General features: G+C 38.8%; 1 protein-coding gene across 2 annotated transcripts in view; it reads right to left on the bottom strand.

The window, feature by feature from the left end:
- LOC121729944 (serine/threonine-protein phosphatase 2A regulatory subunit B'' subunit beta-like) overlaps positions 1 to 12,890 on the bottom strand; it is a 94,264-nt gene extending 81,374 nt beyond the window's left edge. For both annotated transcript variants that reach the window (XM_042118684.1, XM_042118685.1), the window contains exon 1: positions 11,766 to 12,890. In XM_042118684.1, coding sequence (XP_041974618.1) covers positions 11,766 to 12,641 — 876 coding nt within the window. In that variant the 5' untranslated portion in view covers positions 12,642 to 12,890. The remainder of the gene's footprint in view (positions 1 to 11,765) is intronic.

Here is a 12,890-nt window from a genome sequence, read left to right as displayed (position 1 = left end):
ATTTTTCACAGATTATGTATCTCTGTTGCCGCTATAACAAATACTAAAAACAAAATATACAACAATAGGCCCCCATGCAACAAACGTGAATTTTTCGACATTTTTTGCTTGTCGTCAATAATGGCAACAGGTAGGAACTTGAAATTTGCACAAAATCCTCTATTGTATGGGTACTTTAAAAATTAATAATAAAATTAAAAATTGAGGGGGGCTTCCATACAAAAATGAAAAAACACAATTTTTGGCCTCTTTTGTCTTTATCATTATAGAGAGCCTTCGTGCGCGAGTTCGACTCATACTTGGCCGATTATTAATTTACTTACTAATACCATAATTTTATAGGGTCCACTTATAATTTCAACTGACCTGGCAAAGAACAGTAGTCTACTGATCTTTTCCTTGTCAGGATCTGCCAAGATATACCCAATAGTTATTCCTTGATCTTTTCTTTGTCAAGATCTGCCAAGATATGCCCCATAGGTATTCCTTAAGGTTACGGAATTTGCCCAAAAGGTTTTCCTAGTGGTGATCTGAGGTTTTGAGATAATCAGAAGTCGTGTGAGTGAATTAAGTACATGGCTTCTGGTGTTATCCGTCGTAGTTCGGTGTCCCCGTGGGCATCTAAAAATACAACAAAGATCAAGAATCTTCTGTTTGTTTTCACTTTTTTTGGCGCCAACGATCGTTCGTCGCTTGCAAATCGGTCACACCGCTCAATAATGTATTGGCAATAGTCAAGTATTTACTATTTACCTGCGTAGGACGATTGCACAATGCATTTGCTAAAGTCTAAACAAAAGACTAGTTAATAACTAATTACTTGTGGTTTGTTATGTAAACAATAGCACAACACTGGCTTGCTGGAAATTCCTTTTTTTTCTTTCGGCCATATACCGCCTAGTCTTTCTTAGAACTTATATTTTTGAGATATCTGTACCACAATCTGTACCTTGTTTAAATTTTTTTTTTCAATTTCGGGTTGACTTGTACTTGAAAGTAATAACTACAATTCTTTATGTTCAAATATTTTTTAACTAATCGTGCGCCCACGAGGCTTTAAGAAGCGTGAATTCATCTGATGATAAAGGAAATCACACAGGCTGTTGCTAAACTCATTACGAGTAGGTACATACTGATCGATTGCCTTACGGATAACATACACCTTACAAACAAACTTAATTGACTTGTTCGTAACAATTTATATGGTAATGTCCTTTTTGGGCCGGCGTAATTTTTCTTTGTTGTCACGAAAAATGATTTATATTTATGTGTGTGTGTGCTCAGCGACTTCCGAAATAATTAATATTACAATGGCGTACCTCATTAAATAGTTAATACTGTATTGTATTAGCTCGATAGAAATATTTAGACTGTAACTAAAAGCGACAGTGTTATCATGAATTAAGTTAAATACCTTTTACTTAGATAATGTGCCATAACGGTAAGCAAAATCACTTAACTAGATTGTAATGGCATTACGGCCAGACACCTTAGCCTGAGGCTACAACGAGAGCACCAAATAAAAAAGTTCTCATGTCACGCGGTGACATGGCGCGAATTAACTTACGAAAGGTGCCTAACAACGATGTGAAAGTGAAAGCGCTTCTGGCAGTAAGCTCTGAACACTAAACCAAGGGTGGCCAACATGCGGCCCGCCGTCTGTTACCTTGTGGCCCGCGGAGCCGAGCACAATTTTTAAAAGTAAACAAAGTTAATACTAAAATTACCTCATCATACAGTACTACAAAAAGCAAACAAACACTTCTTTTCTTTTACTTTTAAAATCAACACAATAATTATGTCAAACTCCAAATATATAATGTTTTTTTTTTTGTGCGCTGCTTAGTTAGAATGCGTGTCAGATAACTCTGCGTGTGACTGGGGTACTTTTTTTTGCTTATTACAGTACTTTTTTTTTGTTCTAAGCTCTAAGTTCTAATAGGAAAAAATAGTATCCGATTTTGACTGTGCGCGCACTTATCTGGTGCGCACTACGAGTATGGTAATAAAACTTGGCAGTACTTCCGAATTTTGGCCCAAGTGTTGAAAAGGTTGGCCACCCATGGTCTAAACTGTATATCACCATAATCACATCGAGATAAGGAACAGAAAGACGCATGAATGCATGCTTCTTATTGTTAGTTATGTAAATCATTTGGGAATGAGATATTGATCAATTAATGATAACTGATGTAAGGTAGAGTTCGAGATAGAAATGTATAATTTGGCTATTACAATAATTACAGGTATTTTAAAAGACTAAATCACATAATTTAGTTTCTTTCGGAAAAGCATATTTGAATATCATGCAAAATCTTTCTATGCCGCCTTACTTTTTAACCCCCGACAAAAAAGAGGAGTGTCATAAGTTTGACGTGTCTGTCTGTCGGTCTGTCTGTCTGTGGCATCGTAGCATACAAACGGGTAGACCGATTTTGATCTGGTTCTTTTTGTTTGAAAGCTGACCTAATTGAGTGTTCTTAGCTATAGTTCATCATCATCAGCCTGCTCCGTGCTGAAAAATCGCAGTTCATCTGGTTCGTAAAGGGCCGATTAGCAACTTGCAGTCGTTTGGTGGGCTTTATTGCATTCTAGGTCGTGACATTCATGAATATTTACACATTAATGGAAAGTTGACCTGGTGCTGCAGCATCACCTGGTAATCAATAGGATACCCAACTCCTCACCAACTTAGAGCAATGGTTTCGTGTTTGGGCTCATTTTAATTGCGACAACTAGTAAGACGTAGATAAACAGTAAATGTTTGCATGCTGCTGCTGCAGCATCACCTGGATTCTATAGGAGCTGAGCTCCATATTATGAACCCAAAGTGGAGGTTTCATGTTTGGACTCATATTGACGCGTGACGGCCTCATCCAAAAGCACATTCCTAGATGGTATTCATTGGGATATAATATGATCCTGTTGATAGGAATTATTTTGCACTATAACCAACACAAGTTTAAAAAGCATGAAATAAAATTAAATTAAGAAATTTAAAAAAAACCCCGCCAAACAACTTTAAAAAGTAATGAAATAATATATTTTACTGACTTTAAGTTTAAATAATTCCTTAGTGTAAAGTGATATTGTAGTCCATAATTGTTGTCAAGGTGTGTCGGGGGACCGCTAATGTAGATGTTTGATTTCACAAAACATTATAGTATCGAGACAATCAGTGACATGGCGATACAAAATGCAAAAGACACTGTTGGCGGTCCGCCGACACACTGTGACAACAATTATGGACTAAAATAATAATTTAAACTTAAAGTCAGTAAAATATATTATTTCATTACTTTTTAAAGTTGTTTGGCGGGGGTTTTTTTAAATTTCTTAATTTTTATGGGGTTTTTTTAAATTATTTAATTTTTAGCTTTTTCAATTGTCAATAGAGACATCACAATATCACAATAAAATAGCTCTAGCCACTATACTGATTAGAGCTTAGGAACACGCCGTACATGTTTTGAAACTAATATTAATTTGTATCTAGCCCGATATTTCTAACAACTGCGTCTGCGAGAATAAAATTGGAAAGTTGTCTAAATACGTATTGCAGCAATTATCAATGTCTTTTATGGGTATGTGGGTAAATCGTCTATTAGCCCGCCTAATCTTGAGCAATTTGCGATTATACGAGTATGCATAACAATACTAAAGAAATGTAGATAGAAGTCATAAAACTTGTCCTATTTGACCGCTTTTGTAAAGGCTCTATTTCAAATAAAAAGTAAGATTTTTTTATCTTTTTGATCTACGTCTACTTCAATTTTTTTTTTTTATGAAATAAGGAGGCAAACGAGCAAACGGGTCACCTGATGGAAAGCAACTTCCGTCGCCCATGGACACTCGCAGCATCAGAAGAGCTGCAGGTGCGTTGCCGGCCTTCTAAGGGGTAATAGGGGAGGGTAGGGAAGGGAATAGGGGAGGGTACGGAAGGAAATAGGGGAGGGTAGGGAAAGGAAAATGGTAGGGGATTGGGCCTCCGGTAAACTCACTTACTCGGCGAAACACAGCGGAAGCGCTGTTTCACGCCGGTTTTCTGTGAGGACGTGGTATCTTTCCGGTCGAGCCGGCCCATTCGTGCCGAAGCATGGCTCTCCCACGTCAAAATTTTTTGCCTTGATAATTTTTTAGCCCATAATATGTAACTACTTGTAAGTGTATTTAGTGTCAAAAGACGCTCTAGAAAGTCAGTATCCGGTACAAAACTTAGCAATTAGCCAAGGTAAAGTTATAGTGGTATTGTTCGAAGTTCCCTCGCTAGATAAATCACTATCATCGCTATCAGATTAATGCGATGTTCACACGCTATGAAATTGCCTACGAGTTGGGTCGATACGAAATATTAATGTGCCTAATGAAGCAAAGGCGTAGATTTCCTACCAAAATTCACATCTAGCGACGGATGTGGAAAAGTAGAATACCAACTCTATATCCCTCGATATACAGTACAGAATAGAGTTAAATACAGGGTGTAACAAAACTAAGTGATAATACTTAAGGGTGTGTACGTGTTACTTGTAAAGAGTTCACTGTGAAAGTAGCAGCGCTGAAAGACCAATTTTTTTTTTCACTTTTGTATGGCAAGCGCCCCAGCGTCACGAGATTCCCCATACAAAGGTGAAAAAATAGGTCTTGCAGCGCTGCTACTTTCACAGAGAACTCTCTACAAGGAACACATACACACCCTAAAGTACTATCACTTAGTTTGGCAATATGGCAGTAACGCAGCCTCTACCCACTAAAACTTGGCGATACTCCTCCACAACCACCATTGACGGGGCCACATGTGCAACGTTACATCCGCGAAGAGTAAAATATACTGAATTTTCGCAAAAGTTATTGTATTCATATTGACATTGAATAATAATATCTAGAAAATGAAATAGAACCCTACATGAAATATCTAAATTAAATAAACGTTAAATTTAATTGTAGGTCAAATATCGTAGTAATAATTACATTGAAAATGTCGTGAAAGGTCGTTAAACTTTAAATTATAGTGCTTAGTATTATTACGTAATGAAATACTTTCGTCCCTAAGGGTGGTTACTCATTTGCGATCGTTTCGACCTATCGTAACTAAACTGGTAAGATTGTGTAATATATTATAATCAAATAAGTAAGTAACTTTATGAAACTTTAAGTCATTATTACCTTGTAGGCTTGTACTACGTAAATTTGAAAGAGATCTAGCAAAATTATATTTCACGTTGAGATAATATATCCGACTTAATATTAGAGCTATTACCTACACATTTCACGATATTATTCTATTATAAATACCATTATATTGTGTTTTAAATAAATGTACATTCTTAAAGATCTGTTTTCTAATTAGCTATGTCCACACTATGCAATTTCATCTTCAATTTTCGTCATCATCTTTTTATTCAACTTTCGTTTGGCATATTCAATTATTGACATACGTCAAAATCCACCCACGTTGGAAAGAAAAGTGTCATAGCGTCGCGGGCATTCCTCACGAGTCACGTGCGATGTTGACTGCGCTATAAGCATGCCCTAGATGAACAAGAAAAGGCACAGTGTGGGCAAGGCTATTGAGGTTTATCTGCATAAGAAAATTTCACGCAAGTTAATTTGCGATGGATCGAAACAATCGATCGCAAACGCGGCCCCCTCGCTGACTGTGCAAGGACATGCAACACACTCGTTGACCTTCAGCCCTTTACGAATTTCACACTAACGACAATCGTAGTAACTATTTAACATAATACACCCTGATCAAAACATTTTCATGATTCCATATTTGAATAACTTGCCGCCGTTTCGGCCATGCCAAATCGAATGGCATTGACATAACCTCCATGCCATGTATGGGTATGCTAATTATAATTTTCCTTGCCATATGTAAAGGTTTCCAGAGACAGTTCTATATCTGATTAAATCTCATCAAAAACATGAATCTTGGACTATGATAAAAAGGAAAAAACTGTAGTATTATTCTGAATTTATAATTATGACGAATTTACTGGAGTTGACCTTATTAAGTGCGTGAATCTTAGTGTAGGTACATTTATAGGTATGACCAAATATGACGCATACGTTGCAAATACTGATATTAAAGGTCAAGGCAATTGGAGAAGGAATTAACAAAAGAAGTCTGCAAAGGATTGAATAACAGATTTGGAACATAATTCTTACATTGAATGAAAGGAAAAGGAGAATATCAAATGTACAAAAGGTTCTACCAACTGTAGAAGGAACTGTAGAAGTTTTCATTGATAAATATTATGTTACAGTAAAATTACACAATTAAATCTAGTAAAAATGACACATGTGGCTATCTCCTAATGATATATATTCAATACAAATTATTTAATAGAACTCTACAAATTATACTAAACTAGATGTCGCCCGCAACTCCGTTGCGCCAAAATTCGTTTATCGCGCGGGAACCGTACATTTTTTCGGGATAAAACTATCCTATGTCCTTTTCCGGGACTTAAAGTGCCAAATTTCAGCAATATCGGTTCAGCGGTTTGAGCGTGAAGAGGTAACCTGCAGACAAACTTTCGCATTTATAATATATGTTTGGATTCAAAGTACTGTAAAAATATTCAAAAATCAAAGAATAAAAAGTGTTGGAGTCAAAGGTAAAATCGTTTGAGCGACAAAGCGACAAAATTTCGATAAAGCCTTCATCTGCATTTTGTAGTTACCTACATGAGCATTTGGGAATCGCAAAAGCAATCATGTAGGAAATTTAAATCTACTTCTTTGGAATGCATCTAGCCTGGCTTTTCATACTTTCCTGTTTAATATTTATTTACTTGGCGTTGGTGCAAATACTAGAGAAACTGTATACTCGTGTTTGATTTTTAAAGTAATCAAAATAATAAGCAAGTTGTAATTAAGAAGTCGTTGACTGATAAGTGATAACATACATTCGACGTATTCATCACTTTTATCACGCACGCTCTACATAATCAGAATCATATTTCTGTCACATTTCTTCTGGATTTCCAGGGATTTCCGCTGTCTTTCAATTTGTGATAAATATTCACTTTGAAGATCTAACACAGGAAGTTTCAGTATTAATTTTTGTATCTTTGTTCAATATAAATCAGCTAAAATTTTATCAATGATTTTTTTTTGTATTTCGCCTTGTCGGTTTCATCATATTATAACGACATAGAAATAGCTTGTAATGGTAGTTAAAGATTATGTAAAGCTGTACAAACAGTTTGTCCGTTGATTGTTCTAGATTACCAAAAGCAAGACTTCCGTTCGAGTTACGACTTGTGACGGTTACGATGCCCTTCCTGTATTTTATTACGTTTTTATACAATTCAAGCACAGAAGACGTTAAGTCCACCTGGCTTTTCTATGATGTGGTCCATGCCTCTGGAAATACGGTTACAGTTTCTTTGAAACCAAAATTTACATTATAAATTATTTTGTGAAGTTTTGGAATTTCTTGGAAAGGCATCATCTTATTGCTTATATTTCCAGTTAGTTAAGCTCTTCTTCCTAGTGGCTTGTCTTTTATAATTTATCTTGTGGTAGATACTCCGTTATAATATGCAACCGCTTGTCGTTCGTTTCTAATCAGCGCCGCTGGACTTGCGCCAACGTTCCCGCGTTTGTGTTCAGTTTAAAATTAGAACACCTATTTTTTTCTTCACATTTAGAGACACGTCGGCCGAGGTGAACAATCTCTTTCGGCCGATGTGCAGTTCGGATTTTCGTTTGGCTCGACACACATCGGAGATGCATGGTGCATGTCAATGGATGTATGTAGAATAATTAAGCTATAGTCATAAATAAAACCCATTTAATATTAATTATTACATAAAGGAGGAATAACAATAAATATTGTAACGACAAATGCAGCAACGCAATAGCAACTAATGCGTAACATTCACCGGCTGGCATACTTCTCAAAAATGTTGAGTACCTATACAAAGTAAGAGATATATTATGTATTTCTAAATTCTTCAGTTCTAGCAATATTAGTATGCACAAGTTTATCTCAGCTGCAATCGTAGGTGTAGACCTGAGACATGACCTTATAATATTATGCCTTGCGTCTCGCCTATACTTTCCTAAGAGTGTTTAACAATGCAAGTCAATCCGTGACACGAATATTTCAAATTCATATCCTGCTCACACTGTTTACGATTCCACGCACACCGACCACCGACTACTGTTACATGAAAATATATGTCAACGGCCGCTCCATGAAATTTCTATTTTAAAATCATTTTAGGCTCCTCCTAAATCCTAATTAACTTAAAAATAAATTACCCTCAATATTTGCGTCGTTGACAATATTTTCGGCCAGCAAGCAAAATTATGAAAGTTTAGATCATTAAGAAAACTGCTTCTTTAAGCATTTTTCTGGCTGGCTGAAAACAAATTTTCGTAAATATAATAAAAATTGAAAATCACGACACGTAAACAATGAACCCGTTGTACAAAGGTGACATTTTGATTTGGTCCTTCGAGCCTCGTCGTAAATGTACTCTTCGCATGTTTCTTCAGAACGTCGTTTCGTTATTATTTTTCGCTTGGACGATTTTAATGAACAATATGATTCATAAATCATCCTTTACGCTTCACAACACGGCAAAACATTGCAAGCTCGTACTATCCGAAGTAACTTCTATTCTTAGCGGTGACGTTTCACTCCGTCTGACTGGTTTCTCAGTAAACTGCAATACATCAATTTCTTCACCCAATAATCGCGTTAAAATAGGCTCACCGCAAACCACAAAGCGTCGTTCAATGTTGATGTATCTTAATACTCATTAGGGAAAAAAACAGATTATGTAGCGCTATTTACCAAATTCAAAGACCATCGTTGCTTGAAGTCTGATTTTGAGGAACTTTAGCTAAAAAGTGATCAGACGTGAATTGGACGGTGTGAAACAATAATTCTCTAGACGACGAGCAATCGTATAATTTAGATCGTCAGAGCAGCACGCGATGTAAATTGACTTAAATCGCAAAGACATTACGAAAGCCGAATTCAGATTACCTTGAAGTATAGTACTTTTGTAATACCGATTACAGATATAGATTGTTTTGAATGAAATTTTAAAAAGTAAAATTAATTTGCTTCCAATCTTGATCTTTCTTCATAAGAACGATTACACCCTAAATTGACCGCAGCTCTACCCACTAAAACCCGTCTATACTCTTCCACTCTTCGCACGCAGGATTGCGAGAACGCGCGAGCATTCTTTCCGCGGCTCTGCATGCGTGTGCCTGCTTGTCACCAGCAGGCCTCCTCGAGCCCATACGGGCTCCTTGGCCAAACAGAGGCCCTTTAAGGGGTTGTGTAGGCGTGACGCTTTGGTGTCGCGATGCGCGAAGAGTACGCAGCGCATCGCGATCCTCTCGGGGACTCGGTACAATGAGCGACGGCATCCCCATACCGCCACCCCGAGCTCCCTGGCTAAGGTGGGACGCTTTGGTCATTTGGATTGGCCTGTCTTCGCCTTGGCCTACTACTCTCCCTTATGCGCTCGGCCTCCTCTTTTGCGGAGATGACGTCGTGAGCCAAATCCTCCACCGCTTTCCACTCTTGTTCGCCACTCAGCATTACACGAAACAGTGCCGCCAAGTACGATTACACCCTAGTTTATTGTTCACATGAGTACCTAAATATGCGACAAGACTTTATCAATACTCCCAATTTAATAAAACAAGAAGTATAAAACCATAACAAATTTTACTGAGACCCTAAAACGCTAGAGCAAATTCAGTGGAATGATTCCATAAATTTTTAAGATGGTTTTTACAATTCAGATAGAATCGTAAAACTGAACGATAAACTTCTATTTTCTAATTTTACAATAAATTTTTGGACAAAATACCTAGTAATAGTAGAAAATCAATTTGTGGAAATCGATAACGGCCTATAATATCAATGAAAAACATTGATAACAAATCTTTGATTTGTAATCAAAGTCCTAATATTCATTTGATGTTTCCAAAAAATTCTCTACTACATAAATTCCTGCGGTTGGTAACCGTAAGACCAAATTAACATCCCCAAAAATGATTAAAGTTCAGCACTTTGTACTGCAGAGACCATAAAATGTTAATGATCAATAAGTGGTGGGCACTTTAAGTAACATTAAGTTTACTACCTCAAACCCAACAGCCTTGGTACGATAATAAAACACTCGTATAACTAAATATTTTGGTTCAATTACGAAACTTTAATCAAATTTCGTCTTAAACTTCGACAAGGTTAAATTAACTGAGGCAGAGAAACTGGCGTAAATAAAAACATCGGTGTTCTCTTACGTAATCTTGAGTCTAGACAACGTTTGAACAAAGTCTACTCGAAGTTAAATATTTGGAGAAGTTTTGTACTTTCAAAGGATAATGAAAATTGGTGTGGATTATGACATATCATAATATTTTAATCTCTTGATAATAATAAGTGATTCTAAAGCAGATTTAAGACTTTAAGTAGGTATTTATTTATTTATTTACTACTTTACTAATTTGAAACCTATAAGTACTGAAAAATTAATAAAGAAGATAATATTGCTATACTAATAAGTGGTGGCTGTAATCGCAGCGGGGTTAACGCCATTAAGAAGATAAATTCAACGATATACAAATTCTGGCTTCAATGGACGCTACAAGGAATTGGCGTTTTGTCAAATAGCACACAGACCGCTGTGTTACTTGACCTATAACACTCATTTAATAGCACGAACAAAGCCTGTCTCTGTATTTCATTTTTAAAATCTCTGGACCGGACATCTGTATGGGCTTGCCAAGTTTTTATATCGAGTTTCGGGGACCGATTTGATCGTAATATCAGAAGTAATGAACCTAACACCGAAGGCACGAGAGTGTAATTTTTATGGCTTGGACACTCGATAGACAGCTTTGGAGCTTTTGGTAATTCGTTGATCTATTTTGTAAATAAGGTTACTAATTAATAATTATTGGATCTAAATTTAATACTTGTGAGTTGTGTAGGATGGAGAAAAATGTTTCTCTGATCAAAACTCGTGAAATATAGGCAAGAAGAAAATGTTAAAGAAACAGCAAATATTCTGTGAAATATTTAACATTAGTAACATTGTTCATAGTCTTGGCGTTCACATGCTACAAATAGAAAAGTGGTAATTTTGTTACACAACATAACTTTCAAATTAACCTATGAATTTAATGACTATTGACTATAAGATCAGGTTGTCTTTATTATTAGTTAAAGTTTTAAGGTACCCCAACGATTATGAGAATATGTTTCATTTGATGAGCAGCAGGTCTAAAATGTAAAAAATTTAAACGTCCTCTACCTAGTAGATAGGTTTTAGTTGTAAACGTAGATGCTTGACGATGGAAAGTTATAATTTTTTGTGTTCTAAATAGCATTGAAATGTTAAAACCATCTGTTCAAATAGACCATAATGTAAATATTTGTTTTATTAGTAATACAGTTTTTGTGATTAACAAATTATCTGTTACAACTGGCATCAGAAAACCCAAAACTATTTGTAGCCTCGTCGTACCGCTTAACCACAGCGCATTTGTGACATTGATCAAAGTAATTTTTATTGCTGACATCATCTAGATATACAACCGCAGATTACACTGCAATCCTCCGACTGTAGCTTACATAATACCTCCTCATTATTCACACTTCCATGACCATCTACCTGTCCCTGAGCGACGACACGCCGAGCGATTCAATCACGAGTTCGTTTGTAATGTAAACATGAGATGAATTCACACAATCTGTGATCACACAATCACAATCCTACCTGTGCTCTGTTGATGACGTCGTGCGGGCCGCGCCACGATACCGCCGCTGGAGATTTTCTTTTGGCTAACTCGAGGGTGGCCTCGCTGGGGCATCGCTCGAACATGAGCACCCTCTCGGCGACGGATCCTCGACTCAGGAAGGGCCTGACAGGCGTGGCTCCGGAGGTCGAGGTCTCCCCGGCGGCTCCGGCGCTGGACGCCCGCCGGGCCCGAGCCTCGAACTTCGATCTCGCCTCGGTGACATGCGAACCCAAGGACGACCGCCTTTCGCCGCTGGCCCCGGTCGCCGGCTTTCTAGCTCCGGTATCTAGTTTATCTTGATACCGGCTCTTGGCGTAATCGACTAAAGATAGGGGCGGCACGACATCTGGTCTCTCCGCCGGCCGCTCCGCGACGACGCCGCCCGTGCGGAGCGCCCGCAGGAGACGCTCCTCCTCTCTCGCCACCTCCAGGCGCATAGCGGCCGAGTCCAGGCGTCTGGCGTTCGCACCGGGGCCGGCTCCGTTGCGCTCGGGGACCAGATCCGGCGGCAGAGACACTTCGACGACGTCGCCGTCGGGCTCGAGCCGAACATCTCGCCTCGGCTCGGGTCTCTGCTCCCTCCGCGGCTCGGGGCGCTCCCGTATTTCGGGACGATCTCTACGAAACTCGGGCCGTTGTTTTATTTCTGGCTTCGGCTCCGGTTTAGGTTTAGTTCGCAAACTCTCGGTCAATTTGAGGCCGGGCGTGGGCCTGCACGACAAAATCTCCGTAGGTGCGAGGCCGCGCGCCTTCCAAGTCTGATATATCGCCTCGGCGTGATCCGAAATCTGTTTCGCAATGGCGGCGATGTCCTCCTCGCCCGTGTCGATCTCGCGGCGGGCCGTGGCCGCCATGGCGCGGGTTCAGCGCTGCTCAGGGGGCGCGAGCTCCATAAACACCGGACGACCGATCGCACATCGAATCACACTTCCTTATCACAGAAAAAGCACTGGGACACGTCGGGCGCGGGCACCGGAATTAGCCGGTGAAGCTGTGAACGCGCGGGGGAGTAAACAAAGGCAAGAGGTAAAGATCGCGAGTCGCGAGTATCGGCTCCGCGGTGGATAGCGTGACGACGATATACAACGAGCCGGCGGCGGCAC

Source organism: Aricia agestis, chromosome 8 (genome assembly GCF_905147365.1).
Source record: "Aricia agestis chromosome 8, ilAriAges1.1, whole genome shotgun sequence".
Classification (NCBI taxonomy): domain Eukaryota; kingdom Metazoa; phylum Arthropoda; class Insecta; order Lepidoptera; family Lycaenidae; genus Aricia; species Aricia agestis.
The sequence above is the reverse complement of the archived record's forward strand: the minus strand, read 5'-3'. Positions and strand labels throughout refer to the sequence as shown.